The sequence below is a fragment of the Desmodus rotundus genome, chromosome 11, assembly GCF_022682495.2.
Source record: "Desmodus rotundus isolate HL8 chromosome 11, HLdesRot8A.1, whole genome shotgun sequence".
Taxonomy (NCBI): Eukaryota; Metazoa; Chordata; class Mammalia; order Chiroptera; family Phyllostomidae; genus Desmodus; species Desmodus rotundus.
The window spans coordinates 75,254,936-75,275,796 of NC_071397.1; the positions used below are offsets into that span (position 1 = coordinate 75,254,936).

At 38.4% G+C, this 20,861-nt stretch overlaps 1 protein-coding gene across 4 annotated transcripts; it reads right to left on the reverse strand.

Moving 5' to 3' along the window:
* Positions 1–494: 494 nt before the first annotated feature.
* ECHDC1 (ethylmalonyl-CoA decarboxylase 1) lies at positions 495–20,205 on the reverse strand. 4 transcript variants are annotated; one of them, XM_053913640.2, is made up of 7 exons: positions 20,143–20,189; positions 18,811–19,264; positions 15,831–16,052; positions 12,540–12,682; positions 5,249–5,301; positions 3,690–3,770; positions 495–1,274 (listed from the first exon to the last, which is right to left on the reverse strand). In XM_053913640.2, the coding sequence occupies exons 2-7, from the start codon at positions 18,824–18,826 to the stop codon at positions 866–868; spliced, it is 924 nt and encodes a 307-aa protein (XP_053769615.1). In that variant the 5' UTR covers positions 18,827–19,264; positions 20,143–20,189; the 3' UTR covers positions 495–865. The 4 variants fall into 4 exon arrangements, with proteins under 4 accessions (XP_053769615.1, XP_053769616.1, XP_053769617.1 ...); XM_053913641.2 differs by having other exon boundaries at positions 18,811–18,901; positions 20,143–20,169; XM_053913642.1 differs by lacking the exon at positions 18,811–19,264 and having other exon boundaries at positions 20,143–20,205.
* Between the last annotated feature and the right edge of the window lie 656 nt (positions 20,206–20,861).

The window sequence follows — 20,861 nt, forward strand, 5'->3', positions numbered from 1 at the left end:
GGAATGGGTCTTAATTTTTAAGCCAAAAGTATTGTATATTTTAGCCAAACATTCCAGATTTATTTGGTAAATGCCCAAATGCAGTAATTTCCACCCCTCCCTACATACGTGCTTTCACTTTGAGGTTTCAGTTATCTATAGTTAACTGTAATCCAAAAATATTAAATGGAAAATTCTAGAAATAAACCATAAGTTTTAAATAGCATTCTGTTCTTGGCAGCATGATGAAATCTTGCATTGTCCTACTCCACCCTGCCCAGGACTTGAGTCCCTTTGTCCTGCGCATCAGCGCTGTGTATTCTGCCTGCCTGTTGGTCACTTAGTAGCTGTCTCAGTGCAGTGATCAGTGTCACGGTGCTTGTGTTCAAGTAAACCTTATTTTACTTAATAATGGCCCCGGAGTGCCAGAATAGTGATGCTGGCAATTCAGATATGTCAGAGAGAAGCAATAATGTGCTTCCTACACGTGCAAAGGTAAGTAGAGTACAATAAAGTATTTTGAAAGAGTCCACATTCACAGAACTTTTATTAGAGTATATTATAATTGCTTATTAGTATTGTTAATCTCTTACTGTTCCTAATTTGTAAATTAAGCTTTATCACAGGTGTGTAATGAAAGGAAAAAACAGTATACAGAGAGTCCATTGCTATCCTCAGTTTCAGGCATCCGCTGGGAGTCATGGAACCTAACCGCTGCAAGTCGGGGGGTACTAGAGTATACTGCAAACTATGCCGATGAGTTTAGGTACTCCAAAAATTATTAAAAACAAACCCACATACCAGTGGTACCCTTCAAAGTAATTCTGACATATTTAATATTTAAGTCTACACATTAATCATTGTAGTACCTCATATTTTAAAACATCTACTTACAGAATTTTCCTTTCCTAGCAATCGCCTCCAAATTTGCTGGTCCACCCCAAAGTGTTCCTAAAAGATCTCTTTCAGTCTGTAATGCCTCCTCGAAACAAAGCTCTTTGCCTGAAGAAACAGCCTTTTTCAAAGCTCTAATTACTTCCGTTGGCCCTTGGGTAAACTGCTTCAGCCACTCTTGTGCCTCTTCCAGACTTTCAGTTTCCCCTGAAGACTGCAAGACCTCGTCCACCATTCCAAGGTTTAAAGCTTGTTTTGAATCCATTTTGAGGGCCCCACTTAGCACTCTGAGAGCTTGTCTACGGCCGATAATTTCAGCCAGCCGGGTAGCACCACCCCAGCTTGGTATTATACCCATCTCCTTGTGAACAAATCTGATTTCACTCTCTCTAGTCATTAATCTGCAACACAGAAAAGAAAAAACAACTTCATTTTAACTAAGTATATATGCTTTAGTCATCAACTACCAACCATTCATGATCTTATCTGAAATCTCCATAGGTCTTTACAGGTAGACACATTAAAAACTGAATGTTCAAAAAATCTGGCTAAGTATAGAAGTCAGATTATACACAATACTTACGACCTCCCTCTAAAACCAATATCAACATTTTTGTTGTGCTTGCTATTCTTTACTTTATCAATAACAATGTAGTCTTTATTTTTAAAAGCCCAAAATGTACCTGTAAAGTAAGTGGTGGCCTAATGAGAAAACCTAGGTTAAGTGAAAGTACGTGAGTAGGTAATGTTACGTGCACACCATGAAGAAAATCATAGTAAGTCAGAGTCAGTAGTCCACAGGGAGAGAGAAACTGTTTTTTAACCAGCATCTATCCAGTCTCCCAGCAAATATGTACTAAGCACTACCAACGCCAGTTTACATTCCTGTTAAGAGGAAGACACTGAACGATACAATGTCAGTGGTGGTATGTGCTATAAAAATAAACTGGGGCAAGGGACTACAGAATGGGGTGTGTGTGTGTTAGGTGTGTGCTATTTTAGATGGAAAAGGCTTCTGAATATTTGAGCAGCTACCCGAGTGAGTGAGCGATGAAAAAATCTGGGGGGCAAGTGTTCCAGGAAGAGGGACTGCAAGTGCAAAGGCCTTGAAGTAGAATTTCTTAGTATCTGGGGAACAGGCTACTGTACTTGGAATGGAGGAAACAGAGTAATGGCAGTGGAAATTGGGGAGGTAGGCATATAAGCCTTAGATGGGAGTTCAGATTTTATTTTTCAAGTGCGAAGCTATTTAGAGGAGGTTACTCAAGAGAGTAGTATCTGACTTATTTATAAGGGTTACCCTGGTTAAGACTTTAGCATTCAATGACATGCTAGTTTTCTACGGAACTTCACGTCAATCCTCAGAACAACTATATGGGGTACAGTAATAGCCTCATTTTCCAGAGGAAAAACTGAGGTAACTATGTGAACACCTCAACATCTTGTGCAGCTGTAGCAGCGCCAGAGTGAAAACCCAGGTAGGACAGCTTCACTATGTGTGGGCTAACCTCACAGTACACACGACAGCTAGCTAGGCTGGAGTGGAACCGGAGATACCTTCCAAAAGTGGATAGCAGCTTGGGTGAGACTGAGAGCAGTGATATCCTCTAGCGGGAATTCACTATCCCCAAATCTTGGGATTTGTATGAATCGGGTGGTTAATAAACAAGGTGGTACAATAAAGAGGAGTTAACAGAAATTAGTGAACATAGCAAAAGGCATTCACAATTGCCAGGTCAGTATTTGTACTCTGTTAATGGACTGCATAAAGTTACAGTGTTTAGGGAATGCTGCCTATGAGCTTTATTTTGACTCCACACTTCAGTGAGAAGATTTCACCTTGTTAAAACCTTAATTTGGACCGAAGGTCATGTCTGAATTTTTCTTAAAAAAATCATTGCTTTCAACTACTCATTATAAACCAACCAACCAACCCCACAAGTTAGTTTGCTTTCCAAAGGGTTCAATGTTCAACTGTAGGTGGTTTGGTTCTGTCAGAACCAAGAACAACAAACTTAATCTTTGACCCTTTAATCAGGAGAGAGATTCCAATAGAATATTTCTCACAAACGCCTATTTATTAAACTACCGGGAAAGAGAACAACTTCTTCACAGGTGTGAATTCCTACAAGGGTAATCTTCCTCAACTAAGAACAACTGCTTTCAGAGGCAAATATCCATGAAAATAGTAGTTTTCAATACGTAATTTTTAATTGGAAGGAAGAAAGAACAAGTCCCCTAAGAATCTGAATCTAGCTCCAAATTTGAAAGGGGCACTACCTTGTTAAAATAAACAGAAAATGTCAAAAAAGAAGAAAGTAGAATAGAAATCACAGAAATAATGCCAAATGGTCTAGAGACAGGAATACTGGTAACACTGAACCCAATCCTCTGAAGTAGCTTTCCACAGAATAAATTTAATAAACCATAGTTCTAAATTACATCCTGGAACCGACTCAAACACTGGCTCAGCTATTCCTACAATACAGAAAAGGGTAATGTCAGGAATAAATTCACTTGAGTATCAGCTGAACATAAAAGTTGGTTAAAGACCAAGATGCTGGGAGGGATTTTGCTACAATGAATTGGATTTATTTAAACTCAATTTATTTCGTTAACTTTTGGAATGAATGGTAATTAAGTGATGGCAGAGTTATGCTTGACTGACTAAAATTATCTATTCTAATGATAACAAAAATATGTGCTAATTGATTTCTCTGTTTTAATATTATATGAAATATTTATATTCAGGTGAATAATAAATTTGAGCATATGTTATTGTACCTGTGCAAGGGGTAATGCAGTTTCCGTCCTACCTGAAATCACATGCTGTAATAAATTCTGCTCCTCCACCCAACGCCCAACCTTGAACTAGTGCGACACTTATTAAAGGAAGTCTGTATGTTGGGGAAAAAGGAAAATGTATGTTAACATTTTTCATTTCAATATTAATCTGCAAATATTATTTTAAAATTTAAGATGCAATAGAAGCAAAAATATTGAACTATGTTTATAATAATAAACCCCAAGGGATCATGAGGAGCAAAACAGTATAATATATCTGAAGATATACTAATTCATACTAAATGCCATGTAAATTTATCAAAATACCTCCCTGAATCATATATTTTTAAACTGTAGTCAGCTTGTAACTTTATTCCCAATAAATGGATGTTTTGGGATAACATACAGCTCCCGGAACTTTTCAACTACTTACTGGCATCAGGAACAATTCAATGTGATACTGTCTTGGTCCATTTTTATTGATATCAGATTATATATGGGAAAGTTAAGGCCGTATTCAAAGGGAGGAAATGTGGTACAGAAGAATGAGTTCCCAAACTGTGTTGTTGCAAGGGTCCCTATCTGTTCACTGCTCACTGAAATGATCCGTAGACAATTCCCATGTAAAGGAGTGGTTCTGTGGTAAAAATAAACCTCTTCACCTCTCCTGTGTGCGAAGACCCACTCTGTAGTGTGGGAATGCTTCAGTATTAAAAGGTACGTCTAAAATGTTTTGAAAGTATGGACTTTTTCTGTAGGTTCTAACTGAAATGCAAAGCTGTAGCTTTAAAGTGACCGCAAATTTCTTACACTACTCCCAATTAAAAAAAATTTAAAACAAAACTCAAGATTTAACTAAGAAAGTCAAATGTAATAGAAAATGGAGGTGAACAGTTGCCAATACAATAAAAGTATTTTAGAATAGTAATATTATGATTCCTTTATTCTTTTTAGACTCTCACATATGAAGAACAATTAAAGTACAGTGATGTCCAACTGGTAAATATATTAAATAAATAAGAATTTCCTTGGTTTTTATAATTTTTAAGTTGTTTCCAGTTGGAATACAGAAGTAGAAAGCTAATCAGTCCAAACCTGTCATTGTTTGTAACCCAAATGCACAGCAATAGGCCAAGAATTCTCTCCTTTCGCTTGTTCATTTAGGTGCAGAGTGAATCCACCCTCCTCAGAAATCCGCAGTTCTTTCTCTCTCTCCTCTACATATAGACTTCACTATACATTCTACTAATTTTGATTAGGTAACCTTTATGTGTCTTTATTCTGCTGTAATATCAGTATTTAACTTTCCCATCTGTATAGCTACACACATATAGCTAATAATAGTAATATAAGCTCTTTAGGGAAAAGTGCTGTGTCTTAAATTCTTTTTATCTCTCATGTCTCTTATTTTTTAAATACTTGTATATATTTCACTAATGTTTAATTAAATGATTACCCGTGGTGGCACAAATAGGTCATCATTAGAATAAATACAATTCGAAAATCAGCCCTTTTAACTGGTGCAACACATAGAATGAAGAGCTATTTTTGGCTTTTTAGAAATCCTATTTTAAAAAGAAAATTACATTACCTCATAAGTCTTGTTAAGGTGTTTTGCATGAACATACATAAGGCCACTCCATCCTTCAAATAAAAATAAACACAAAGGTTTAATGCAAATTATATACATAAGAATTTTTTGTTTAATTTCAGGAGTTAGAAGAAAAGTCAAAAATACATCTAACATTTTTTTAAAAGATTTTATTTATTCATTTTTACAGAGAAGGGAAGGGAGGGAGAAAGAGACACATCAATGTGTGGTTGCCTCTTGTGCGTCCCCCACTGGGAACATGGCCTGCAACCTAGGCATGTGCCCTGACTGGGAATCGAACAGGTGACCCCTTGGTTTACAAGCCCATGCTCAGTCCACTGAGCTACACCAGCCAGGGCTACATCTAACATTTTTTAATGAGGTTTTCATTTAAAATTCTTTGATGCTGTGAGATGAAAATTGATGCAGTTTTCGATGTTGATTTTCTGGGACTGGAGCTCAGTTTTGCGTGAAGGATTAGCAAAGACTTAGATGTGAGAGTTAAATCAAATAACCCAGAGAGTGTGGAGTTCTACTCAGGGTACTATGGAGGGAGGAGACATAAGAGACACCCACCAGTTATCCAAAACTCCGATCCCCTGAGAACATAAACATATAAAGACAATTTCTTAAAGGTAGTCTAAACTCATTGCATGTTTTTCTCTTCTTCAGGCCAGTAAAACCTGATCTTCAGACTTCTCTCAAGACTCCCCTCAAAGGTTTCTAATAATCTTTATTGTGTCAGATTAAATGGCTTTTCCTTTCCTCATCTTCCTCTGTCTCGCTATAAGAAATGGTATTTTGCTTTGACCAGTTTCTTTATTTTGATATTCTCTCTCAATTTCTAGTCACCCTGTCCACTCCTGATTCTCTTTTCTCTTTTATTGTTCTTTTCCAGTTTTCTTTTGTCTCTTCTTATTCAGCTAAATCCTCTTAAGTGCATGTATACCAAAAAACCCAATCCATGATTCTCTTCACCATCTTTATCTTAAATTTCTTTGGAAATCTGATCCTTCCCATTTATCTACAGTTTATTTGGAAATCTGCTCCATTCCCATTGCTTCAACTATTGTTTTCACATACAGTCCCAAAACCTACTAGAAATTTCACATTCTGCCAATACTTCATATTGAGCATGGCAAAACAGAGCTGAGTTTGAACCCTAGCATTACCACTGTATAGTAACATGAACGTGAACAAAGCGTAACTATGGACCTTCAGTTTCCTCATCCATAAGGAAGAAATAAAGAATAAAAAAACACCTGTTCTGTTGGACTTAAAGGACAGTTGGAAAGATGATCACATAAATGTAAGCAAGTTATGAGTTAAAAGAATAAGGTCGTCTTGTCAATAAGGCTCATAATTTTGGTCTTCTTGGGCTCTTCCATTTCCCAGTTCTCCCACACTCAGTTACCAAGCATGTCTCCCAAATTCTTCCTTTGAAGTATTTCCAACCTAATCCCTTCGTTTTTTATCTTCGCTGTCATTACACTAGTCCAGACTTGTGTCATTCATGCTGAGATCATTGCAGCAGCCTTGCTCCCCAAGTCATCTGTCCGTATTTAACTTCTTTTTCTTCTGCAATATATATTGTATCCTGCTGCCTGATAAACCTTCCTATGAGATGACTATTTCATATCACCAATAAAATAGTCTAAATTCCTTGGGAAGGACTGATCCCAAACTACTTTACCAACTTTACTGACCCCTGTACCATTCATCCAAGCTTCTTAACTTCAGCCACAACAAACTACTTGCCACTCCCTCAGCAGCTTACGCTTGTTCCTGGGTCTTTGCTCACACCATTCCCATTACTCCAAAGAAAGCCTGTCCTTGCCTCTACATATTTTAGGGAGTGCACAGATCAAATATTTTCCATCAACATTGTCTCAGTCCCACAGTAATAGTTTTCTCCTTCGTGTTTCTGCAATATTTTTATTTTTGTAATTTAATGATCGTACTTCTAGATTGTATTGTATGCATTGTGTTTGGATTTGTTATTAGGCTCATCTATACAAGATAAGGGCTAGAGGTTATAGTAAGTGGACTGTGGCCCCAGTTCCTATTCCTCAAAAATCTTTTGAGAGAAAGAAATGCAACACATCAAGGTATAGTATAAGTATTTTCAAAAATGCTTGAACAAACTGAGGATCGTACCAAATAAGAAACAATTCATTTCAGTTGGTTGGGGTAGTTGGGAAGGCTTCATAAAGTAGAAGGGGAGATGGCACTTACTTAGGCTTAGGCAATAAGTTCCTTGAAGTTGGAAAAAAGCCTTTTTTATCTTCAGAGGCTGGTGCAATGTTTCACTACATATAGTCTATGCCTGATGAAGTTAACTCAGTCAGATGACTTTTAGATGGATAACTATGCTGACCAATAAAACAAATGCAGTCAAGGAATGGTAAAAACCAGTATGGTATCAATTTCCTAAACAAAATCCTTTCTCAGGAAGGGCAGTCTATGTTATAAAGTGATAAGAAAATTAATACAAGCACAAAGAGTTAGAAGTTTAAAACTGGAATGATTTATATTCTATTGAAAACCTATCCAATACAGCCTGTTAACAGATCTCAAAATAATTCTAATAGGCATGTTTTCTGTTACTAGGTTTAGAGTACTTAAAATTCTGGTGGAAGTATTTAGAATTGATCAAAATGAAAGTGAAGCAGGTGTTAGCCTGTGCACTGTTATAATTCTCATTCAAAAGTAAAAGTCACAGTAAAAAAGTTTAAAAGCAATATGAAATCGTGGTTAACACCACACAGACTCTACAGTCAAACTGCCAATTGGCGATAAATCCCTACTTGTGATAGAACTGAAGGAAGGGAACCAATGAAAGGTAGGCTGGCACTGTTAACTGAAAGCTGGAAGCTGGCAAACACTAAAAAAAGGTCAGTAGAGCTGCTGCAGGACGTGCTATTTTCATCCTTTCTGGACGATACCCTCCTGAGACCCAACCCTACTTTTCCAGCTTTTCCTACAATGATAGAAAGGAGAAGTGCAATACGCAGCCCAAGTGCCAAAGGAACTATATTAACATCCTGTTTACCCTAAGCCACATTTATCTTAAGTGGGAAAATGCCCAACCTGTAAACGTAGCTTATCCTAGAACCATAAATGAGCCTCTTTTCCCCTCTAAGTGCCTATGTGGACTATTTATATCCTCAGAGTACTTTGGAAGAGCTTAGAGAAAACTGTAATAGCTTGTCTATAAATTAATAAGGCTAAACTGGGACTGTTCAATAGTAGTAACAAAAGCAATAAAGTTAGACAAGAACTTTAAGGTCACTGTAGAAATTTCAGCAATGAGAAACAAGGAGCAATGGATTGGCAGAATAGGAACAGGTATGTCAGGGGGCAAAGGATATTTTCAAGCTAGATTAAGTGTATAAAGGTTTCTAAAATGTTAGACTTTTCTTGAAGTATAATACCCATTCAATGCAAAGTAAGAAGGTTTTTACCTCCTCATATCTTAAAGCTTGTAACTGGATTTTGATTATTTTTGCCCTCTAAAAAAAAACACTGATTGTGACCTACAGAACATCTATGATAACAAATTCAAATCTTATAATTGGGTTAATATTGGGTTGGCCAAAAAGGTTGTTTGATTTTTTCAGTAAGATGGCTCTAGTAGTGCTTAATTGTCTTTAACTTCATTCAAAAACAATTGTGACAGCTGTCACATCAGTGTGCTTTAAAAAAACTTACCAAAATTGATAAACTTTTGTGTAGCCATTTTAATATTGAAGATGGAAGAAAATAAGCAACATTTTCAGCATATTATGCTTTATTATTTCAAGAAAGGTAAAAAAGCAACTGAAACGCAAAAAAAAAAAAACCCATTTGTGCAGTGTATGGAGAAAGTTGTGTGACCGTGGCACAGAACGTGTCAAAAGTGGTTTACAAAGTGTCATACTGGACATTTCTCACTGGACAATGCTCCACAGTCAGGCACACCAGTTAAAGTTGATAGCAATCAAATCAAGACATTAAGAACAATCCACGTTATACCACGAGATAGCCGACATACTCACAGTATCCAAGTCAATAAAGTTATTGGTGAAAATGAAAAATGTGTCTTTTATTTTACAGAATAAAAACACATATGGACTTTTTGGCCAACCCAATACTCACATTAGATTTTTTCCTACCTTATTCTTTTCTCTGTCCCATAACTTCTCGGGGCCTAATGCTTGTGCTGTGCTAATTCATCTCTCTGCTGGGACTTTCTCAACTAAGAATTAATTGACTAGTAGGGACAGTTGAAGCTCTTTTCCTACTCATTAAACAAAGGATACCAAAATGAAACCAACTTCTTAAGAGACCAGCCACATGAAAAAAAAGTGGAATGATAAACAGATTTAATAAAATGTTGATGGTTGCTGATGCTATAGTGAGTACATACATGAGGGTTTCACTGTATTAGTCTCTCTAGTTTTGTTTATATTTGGTCATTTCATTAAAAATTTTTTTAAACTAAAAAAATACAGGGGCAAAAACATCAACATAATCATGTTTTTTAATGCCATGTAATAGTCACTTTCAAGTATCTTATTGTAATTAGAAAGGACAGTAAGCCAGTTACTAAAACCATCATGCTCAAAGAGCAGATTCACCCAATGAGCAGATGCTACTGATGCATCTGCAACAAAAAAGAGTAAGCGTACTCCTGGCTGTGAGGGGCAGATGCGTTCACAAGTGCAGCCGCAACTCACACACAAGGACGAGCCAAAGTCCCCACGCCACTTCAAATCTCAGTGTTACACATGCCTGTAGTTATTTCTCAGACACATGGAAATGCCGTCTATACGAGACATAGAAATACTTACCAGGAACTTTATATACATTGTTTCTACTGCTTGTTAATTTTAAAATCATTGTGAGACAAATATACCCCATCCTTTATACATGTTACTGCACTTTTTAGTACTATCCATAAGAGAAGTTTATTCAAATTTCCTATTTCTATGCTGCATATTTCCCATACTATTAACCATACTTTGCCATGTTAATGCACACTTTTTTGCCCAAATTTCTGAGGGGAAAAAAAGGATGCACATTATACATGGGTAGTACCTGAAATACCTTGCATCTGTTCTCATGTTTTGTAATGATTTGTTACACAAAGTTTCTTGTACCATGATATGTTCAACAATAAATTCCTTTATAATACAAAAAAAACAAGTATCTAAATATAAATTAATTAATTAAAAAATTAAAACGAAAGTTTTTTTTCTTGAAAGTTTGGGCCAAAAATGTGGGTGCGCATTATACATGGGAGCGCATTATACATAGCAAGATATGGTAATAGGCAGATTTCATAAAAGTACAAGGAAGGACCCATCTACCGAGGAAAATGCTTTAAATAAAATAAGGTATTTTAAGTACTGAGCTGGGTTCTGAAACACACGTCGTAAAGTGAAATCACCACTCCAGGGTCTCTGGCGAGACTGGCCGATATGCGGAACTACAGGTGACGGACACCCCCGGGGCTGCTTCAGCTCTGGGCCCCTCCACCTTCGCTGTCCGCTGTTGATCAGAAGTTAATCCTACTCTGCTGCAGGTGTTCGAGAGTGCAGACAACTTGGACAATGTCCACACTGGAAAGAGTGGGCTTTTTAAAGTGACCCCTTACCTTAAGTCTGTATAAAAACTACACATTTTCCTACACAACTTAGATCATTAGTGTGTTTCCACTTTAACTTTTACATACATAGGGGGGAAAATCCTGGCCACCTCATCTGAAGAGACAGAAACCACCTTCTAACTAGAAGAAAGCAAAATAACCTTCCACCTTTTTAGGGATGTTTTCCTACCTGACTTGTATCAGACCCACAATAACCTACTATCTCATTCTATCTTTACAGTGTCTTTGGTGAACAAAGTAAGGTGCCTAGTAATGCAATCATTCTGGGGATGAAAAGTTATTATCAAGTGACTTGCAGGTCACACGTTTAATTAGTAGTAAAGCTTGGGCAAGAACCCATACATTCAATTTTCCAGCCTCGTGCTCTAGCCATTCAGACATTACAAATTTAAGTCTAGTGGTGCTACAAATTGTGAACCATTTCATGAATATTTACTAGTATCAAGAGCTTTGGAATAAAAATAGCTACATTTTTCAGATACTGTGCTAGAAGTCAATTTATATACATTACCTTGAGTCCTCATAATAGTTTGTGAAATATGTAATTTTCATTTATAGATTAGGAAGATAAGACTTGGAAAGATTAAGTGATTGCCCAATAACTTAGCCAGAAAGTGTTGAAACCAGCATTCAAATCCAAGTCTACCAAAATCACCAAGAGAGAACTCTTTGTTCCCATGTATTCATGCAAACAGAGTTGTGTAACACCACAGAAGCAACTCTTACCCTTTGTGACAGCACGGATGGACCTGGAGAACATTATGCTAAGCAGAGTGAACCAGTCACAGAAAGACGAATACTGTATGACCTCACTCATATGTGGAATCTAATGAACACCGAGGACTAAACCGAGGAACAGAACAAAACCAGAGGCGTGGACACAGCGGAACTGACTGATAGATCACAGGGGGAGGGGCACTGAAGGCTGGTGGCGGGGCTCGGGGAGGGAGGGGAAAGGAAGGGAAATGGGGGACAGCTGAAACAGTATCAACAGTTTTTTAAAAATAAGTTAAAAATAATAAATAATACAACTCCCCTTTTATTACCTAAATATAGCCCACATCTATGATTAAATGGCAACATACATATGTTTTCCTTTTCCTTGTCATTTCTCTCCCTCTTTCTCCCCCCTCCCTCTCTCCCCCCCCATTTTTGTTTTTTGGTGCAGGGGTTGTGCGTGGAAGCCTGAATTTAAGAAAAAGAGGTTCCTAGGAGGACTGATAATGGGAGATGATTAGGACTTTCTCTATAGGAATAATAACCAAAAGCAAATTTTTACACTGCCATCACTTGTTGAAGCCTGCTATGCACCAAAGCCATGACAGTACTTTGTATTATACCTCATGTGACATGCTTTATCAGCAAATGCTAAGGGGCTTCCCCTTAAGAATTCAAATTCTTGCTGAATTTAATAGTGTATAATGCTTTGGTTATTGCTAATTTTCCTGTCCTTCCTTTTCTTTAATTCCAGTACTTCACACTAATGTAACCTAATCTTTAAGAAGCAAAATAAAACTCTGATCCTTGAAAAGCTATTAAAGAGTAGCTGTCATCACAACAACCATATAAGAAAAATGTAAATGCCCTAGCCACAGACGTCTGATACACTTGTAGAACCTAGTACACAGTCCATATACTTGCCTCGGGAGTTCCCAGTGCTTTCACAGCATTCAGATCAGACCCTGAGCAGAAAGTATTTTTTGCTCCACGGACAATGAGGCCTTTCCCTTCTGTCCAAGTTTCCAATTCAATCACTCTTTCCAAAAGCTGTAGCATCATAACACCTGTCAGAGAGTGGAGGGGGAATCACAAACAGCTAAGACACTCAGAGAATAGAAATACTTTAGAAACAATGAGGTGTCAAGGTGCTTAGATCATACGTTTTATAAGTATTTATTGAATGTCAAATCCCTGCTGTGTTGCCACCGTGAATACATCCAGAAGAGGCATACATAACAGCGCCTGTTTTATTTACTTATTTTTTTGCCTGCTTTAAAAGGTCACAATTTGTTAGCAATCTCTCTCTCTATCTTAATTAAGAAATTACACAAATACATGGTTCTGAAGAAAAATGAGAGTATATCATATGTGTCCTAGGAATACAAACACTGGAATCAGTACTATGGCATGCGGTGTTAAGAAAACATATTCCTGAGGGTGAAAATGAAATACAGGCCTGACTTCACAGCAGCACACATTGTCTCAGTCAACAAGCACAGCACGAGTTATGCCAATATCCCTAATTCAGCTACAGCATTGAGGGCATGCTGATCTAGGGCATGAGATCCTATGATAATACTGGGCGATACTGGGATGACTGAAGCTCCAAATTTACCTATATACATTTATTCTCACCCTAAATGTGTGTTTTTCTGTAAAAGGAAAAAAACTATTAGACTATAAGTCTTTTGAGAACAAGAACTATATTTCTAATGCACCTCGGAAATCCTTGGATAGGTCTGCTGTTTCAGCTAGGTCGTACGTGAAACTACGGTGACATGCTGACCCTAACCACATCAAAACTAGTATAACATGTAGTAAGTATCATCTTGTTCCCTGGCTGAGAAACTGTGCTAAGAAGCCCAAGGCATACAATGGAAGTACCTGGATGAATGCTAATAAAATGACTAGCAAGCATTAACTCTATAATTTATAGATTAGATTGTTACCTTGATATCATTCAAAAATTCTATTGGAGTTTGTTTATAATAGACAAATTTAAAATGGAAATAGCAGAGACTGTCATTTATGATTATTTGTGGAAGTCTTCCAAGTTTGAAAAGTTCATAGTGTTCTCAGCATGATTCAATTTACTCTTTCCTCTGCTTAAGAAGCAAATAGAAAGATCGTAACAGAGGGTTAAAATTGGCAAAATCTCTACCACAAGATTCCAAAATTTACTATGTATAGCCCATTAAACTATGTTCACTTCTAAGGAATATAAACCTCGTGATGTCAAGAACTGTTATTTTCTTTGCCATTTTTTGAAGTAACCAGGAGGGAAGTGGCCCCACAATAAATAAAGACTAATGCGGCTCTCCTTCCTAATTGCTAGTTATGACCTAGCTGAAACAGCAGACCTACCCGAGGATCCCCTAGGTGCTTTAGAAATACAGTTCTTGTTCTCAAGACTTACAGTCTAATAGTTTTTTTCTTTTTACAGAAAAACACACATTTAGGGTGAGAATAAATGTATATAGGTAAATATGGACCTTCAATCATCCCTAAAATTTAAGCTTCAAAAAAAAAAAAAAATGCGGGCCTTGAGCATGAGAAATCTACACCAGTAGTTAATCTTGAACTCATCTCATCTTCCTGACTTTGTAAAATACATGTTAAAAGTTGCCAGGGACCTTAAAGAGTATCTGGTTGGGTGATTTTCAAACGAAGGCCTTGGGAGTTGTGTGGTATGGGGCTCAATCATCATCTCCCAACCCAACAACATTATCCACACTAATGTATAATAGTTCTATTTGTAGTAGTTTTAATTAGGAACCAAATTAACATTTGTTTCCACTTGAACACACAGTTTTACTAATGTAAGTTATTTGTAGCTATTCAGTGGTAAATGAAGACTATTAATCTAATCTAATTCTTAGAGCAGTCTTACTTTTCTAATCTTAGTTTTCCCAGGCTAATGTTCATTTCCTAGGTCTTTATTCTCTGGACTCATTGAAGGTATGAAACTGCACTGTTCAATAAAGTAGCCACCACCACACGTAGCTCCTACAGCGCACTCGAAATGTAGCGAGTCCAAATGGGCACTGGGATGTGCAGTAGGTGTAAAACACACACCAGATTTCAAAGACTTGGTATTAAAAAAAATATTTCATTGTTTATATGAGTCACATGCTGAAATATTTTGAATACACTGGGTTAAATAAAAAACTTAAATTAATTTTACCTCTTTCATTTTACTTTTTAAAATACGGCTACTACAAAATTTTAAATTACATATGTGGCTCACATTTGTGTCTTGCATTATATTTCTCTTGATTAACACTAACAGAGATAGACACCTCTGAATTCTGCAGAGTGGAAAGGAAAAGCCATCTTTGATTTAAAGACCCACCATAGACAACTTAGAGCTTACAGTCTTTTGAATTATGTTTATAGGTGTGATTACATGTAGTTACATGACAATGTATTCAGGTATTTTTGAGCCCAATATTTCAAATGCTACTATAGAATATAATGACAAATAGAGAAATGACAAATAGAGAAATTGCCAAAAATCACCTTGAAATACAAGGGCTGGGTATTCAGCAAGGTTACTCATTAGTTTTTGCATAACATCAAGGTAGCATCATTTGAATTTCAGCTTTGGCAAAAAATTGCAAATTACCATATACCCTGGACCTTCAGGTCTCTGAAACATAAAATTCTTGTATGCCAAGAGTGCTGCCTAGCAAACAGAAGGTATTTACCAGTATCTCAGAGTTAGGAAAGAGCAACAAACAGGTGTGGGAAGTGTTTTCATTGATAATATTGGAATTACATGGTTAAAATCAGTCTTTTTTCAATTCACAGAAACAATTTAAGCTAATCAGTAATTTCTTTTTTAATTTGTAGGTTTTTCTCTTTAGTTTTTAAAAACACTTGAAAACACCTTTTCGTTGTTTCCCAGTAACACTAGCTGAACACAAACAAATGAAGTTAGTAAGCAGTCAAAACATTTCAATGGAAAAATAGTCAAGATTAATCTGACAGTTTCCCTTTCATCAATATCTGTATTCATGGATTTTTTTAAAAGAAGAACATTGAAATTTCCACAACTAGTAACAAATGTTCCTGGTTCACATGCGTTTTGTTTTCATCTTCTGCAAGGATCCATGACTTTCAAGAATTAATGTCAGCAGGGTAAGGATAAGAGTCATTACCGGCAGGTTAGACTTAGTGTTATTCTTTAACAAGCAAAAGAAAACTCTATACCTGAGAAGGCATTCCTTTTACTTGGATTGTTCAGAGTAAGAATGCCAATGCCATTGTCTTCCTTCTGAAGGTCAATGGTTCCCCCAGGAAACTGCTGAAGTATTTTCTTTACCTTTTCTTCATGGAAGCCATGAGATGTATTATAAAGTGACAATCCCGTCTGATGTAGCAATTTTGTCCTTAGGGACATAGACGATGTCTTTAAAAGACTTCTTGCCATTTCTGGAAAAGAGACATAAGTACCTGTAGTCCAGATGAACAGACACTTTTGTAATATTATTTTGTTAACAGACCTTTCTGTTTAATTGGAAGTACTTCCCAACTTCTAAAAACACTCTTTGAAGAGATGGTCAGTATGGAATTCCTTTCCTTTTCCCCCTTTCTCAAACCAAATAATTCACAAAGTATATCATTTCAGGACTCTGCCATTGAGCGATGGTAACAGAGTGGCGGTGCATTTAGATCTAATACACTAGGGAGGGGTAGAAGAATGTTGCTGTTCTGCATTTAGCGCCATCTCCAGCCTCCAGGTAATCTTTCTCATGACAGTAGTTATTTTTCCAATTCTAACATTTGCAAAATTTCAGAAGAAATTCAATCCAAATCTCCACTTAGAGACAGTCTCAATGCAGAAATGCTACAAGAGAATTCCCATTCTCCAACAAATTTGATTCTTAGCATTATCCTTACTTTATGTAATGTTTTTACAGAAGCCGGAAGGGGTCCTGAGGAGGATGGAAAAAATGGGAATGTGTGTGTGGTTTCTGTGTTCCCCGGGGCTCTGTCACTCTTCTGGCACTTTCATCAGGTACTCAGAACTCTGCCCACAGACTCTCTACCTTACATGAGCATTGCTGTTGACGTAAAACATACATTAGGAAAAACATTCAGCTCAGTGAACTTCCACAGGTGAATACATTGAGGTGCATAGCACTCAGCAGATAATATGAATCTCGGGCTTGCTGTGCCACCTTTCGATCACCACTCCAAGTAAGGATAACTACCTTGACCTCTAATATCCAAAATCAGTTTGTCTGCTTTGAATCGTATATACATTGAAGAACATGGTATATACTTTGTGTCTGATTTCAACACTCTCTCTCTCCCCACTACTCTCTCTCTCTCCCATTTCCTCCCCCTCCCCCTCTCTCAAATCTGTCCAAGCTTGCTTTTCCTTGGGGTATGTTCTTGCATGTTTTGCACCCAGGGATATATGGGACATACAAGAGACAACTCAATAGAAAGCTAAATTGGGGAAGAGGCCTTGATCTTTTTCACACTGACTACGACTTCGGAATAAAAGAAATGTGCCAAAGAAACCAGATAAGGACTTGGGTGGCTATCTAAAGAAAATTGCCTTTGTTTTCCACAATATTCTGTCTAGGGAAAAGAACGAGAATTAAACAAGAAGATAATGGAGTATGGTTTATAAAATCATTAGCATTTTAAATTATTATTGTGGGATAACAGAATCAATAAACAACGTATCTGCTTTCATTGTAATGAGTCTATTCTCTCTTCATACATTACACCTCCTTCCAAGCCAACAACACAAAGACAACTGGTACCAATTCCACCATATCTATTTCTCTTTATCCTTAAATCATTAACATTTAAATATCCATGTCACTAATATTTTTGCCTCATTAGACATCTTTGATATGATTTTTCCAAGAAAACCTTATAAATACTTCACATAGCCTTCTATTAATTCCATATATTCTCACTTGCTTTCCACCCACTACTGCCCCCTTCCACTAACTCTCCCCCTTTTCTCTCCTCTTCTCATCTTCCCTTGTCTGTGCCACAAATAGTACCATAAAAACTCAAGGGCCCTGCTTAGACCTACCAGGTTTGCTGACCTCTGCTGAGGAATCCAATTCTAGAAATTTGTTAATAGCTAATATGTACACTTCCACTCCAACTCTAACTTCAGAGACAAGGCTTCAGTGCTGAAGAGCTGACAAGGTGTTAGCTACTATTAAGTGACTACAGTTCTTGAAAGTACAAGTAACTGAACAAGGGTGGAGATTCAGGTTTTGTATAAACATGTAGCTAAGCAATCAGCATTCTGGACTAGTTCTAGACTTACAATATTATGAACAGATTCTAAGGCATTTACAATTTCATAAACTTTCTCCAGGGCAAAGCGAATGTTTACAACTTGTCATGCAGAAAACTTTGCTGTCCTGCCTCAGGCAGATTCAATTCAGCTGAATGAGCTCACAATCAACTCACAGGAAAAGGGAAAGAGAAGGGAGCCCCACAGAGGTCTGAAATGGAAGGGGTCACTCTCCATTTTTTTCAAGTTCTGCTAAGGTGATCAAAGGGTTGCCCTCTCTGCATGGGGAATAACCTAGCCATTCTCTTAAAAACCCGTTACACATTCTGAAATGCAGTAAACCACAGCATTAACACAAACACATACTTAATAAGAAAACAATTAGTAAACAACAAAACAATCAGATATATTCTATTTCATACAGTCAATATATGACCTTTTAAAAGAAGTTTTGATTTGGCTTTAGGCTCTCATTATATAATTTCAAACTTCACTACATGCCACACACACCCTTCTTCCTCACACAGCCACAATTAACTTCTTTCAGTTCCTCAAATTCTTCAGGTGTTCTCTTCATTCCAAGCCTCTGTATAGGTGAGCCCTCGCCTATTACACTCTCTCTCCATGAGAGTAACTCCAGACCATCTTCTTTAATACATGAGACGATGTAAAATACTCTGTTATAGTCTGTTCTCCTTCATATTCTTTATTGACCCTCACTCACACTGTTCCGTAATTACTTCCTTAACCAAATCTTCCACTAGATTTAACAGCAGGAAGGCATGTGCAGTGCCTTGAGCGGTGCTTGACAAATGAAATCTGCCAATAATCAGGTGGCATACAAGGCTTAAGAATCCATAACATCATAGGAGGCTTAACAGCTCTCCTCTTGAGCTGTTTATTATTCTCGCCACTCACCCTCGTTAGACTCCATTCCTCTTCGCAAGCTAGTTTCTCTTACTGGAGTGATGATCGCTGCCTGTGCGCCACTGGATCTTTACACACTGGTCTTTCGAGTCCGAACAGTAAAATTGCAAGAACAGGTCAGCTGTTTTGTCCATTAGGTTCCTCCCTCCCCTAGTAGATTTCGCAATTTCTACCTTTCCCCTAAGGCGTTTTTCTTCCAAGAGAGTTACAGGTCTCACCCAGACCAATAGTTGGTAAACAGTAGGCTCTCAGATATGTGAGAGAAAAGGGGGGTTGGAGGGGGGAAATGTAGATTTTTCTCTCTAGGCCTTATTAATCTTTTCAACGGGTAAGTAATCCGTGGTTTTGATCCCCTACATTTGTCATCTTGTATGTGTGGGGGGCAATAAAAGGTATTGCGTCAGCCAAATCTCCAAACGCCAAGCCAACTCGGGGCCTTCTCAACCTGTAACAGAGATTGAAGTAAACATAATATACTAATCAGGTGGTGATTACACAATAGCCTGTACTAACAAACTCATAGAAGATTCAGGTATGAGAAGTTTCCTTGTAAGTATTTTCCCAGATAGCAGCAGTGAAAACTGCGGATCCAGCGATGCAACTACAGGATGGTGCACACAGGAGATAACCCTGAAACCTTCCCAAGGCCAGAAATGAGAAACAGCACGTTGCCAGAAATTTCTTCGTTCCCCTCTTCCAGCACAGTTCCCCTACATAAACTAGCCAGGATGCCTGAGATGCTAACATGGACTTTGAGACAAGAGTCCCTCATCCTCCAGGATTGCCGGAAAACCACTTTCCTTCACATCAGCACCTGCCTTTCCGTTACAAACCTACACGAGGTTGACTACGGGGCCCAGCCAATCTGATATTTCTTGCTTCTTACTTTCTTTATTCTTTGCCCTAGAAAATCTTTGGCTCTTTTAGCCCCATTTTGCAATTCTCGGTGACTGAATGCTTCTCGACAGTACATTTGACTGTATCAGCTAAATTGTTTTCTTTGGCCGTTTAACACTACCTAGTCCAGGGCCTGGAAATTATTCCTAATTTAAGTTAGTGCGTTGAAATAATACCTCCCGATTCAGCTATTTCTCCACGTTCTGAACAAAGTTCTCCCCGCCCGCTGCTCAGCTGGCAAAGTCCGGCCACAGCGCTGGGCACTGCGTCCCCACGCCCAGCAGAGGGCGGCGGGCGGCGCGGCGGCGGCGCGGGGAACGCTGGGCCCCGGCAGGTTCCGGTTTAGAAATCGTACGGAGAAGCGCTAAAGTCCGTTACAAAACGACAGGCTGCGGTTCCCCCCTAGACGACACTTAAAATACAGACCTTACGGCCAAAGTCTCGCAGGGAGTCCAGCGCAAACCTCCCCTTCCGCTCCCCCGCGCCCCCGCGCCCCCGCCCCACGCGCCCCTCTTCCGCTTCCTGGTGCCACTCTTCCGCCCCGCTGCGCCCGCCCTCCGCCGCCGCTGCAAGTTCCCCGGCGCCGGCGTGTGGGTCCGAGGGAGCCTCGGACCGTACCTGCTTCAAGCTTTTGGTTCTACGACAGAGGGCTAGAGCTGGTCCCGGGGAGCTGCCCAGCCCTGTTTATTTTCAGTCTCTAATGTTAACTTTGGAAATAGGGAAATAAAGGAAAGGGCTAATTTGCACAGCCACTGAGAAGATCCTCAGAGTCTCTGCTGGTGACGAACCTGGGTAGATGATATCATGAGCACAGAAAATTTGCAGAAAAATTCCTGTGCCCAGACGGAAACCCGGAAGAGGCCGTGCAGACGGGGTCCCCAGTAATCTGTGGATTTCTCTCTGTGGATAGCCAAGAAGGATCATGTGTGCCAAGAGAGTTGGAATGCAGGCCTCCGTTTCTGCTCAGCTGCCCTAGGCCGCAGAAGATTGATTGTTGCAAGAAAAGAATGACTTGGCCGCTTGCTAGATCACTGTACCAAGAAGGAGCAAGAAATGTTCTTAGAAAAATAAAACGTACCTAGCCTAGCGTTTTTGTCTTTCTCACGCTCTGCTTCAAAGTTTGCTCAATAAATACGGCCTGACTT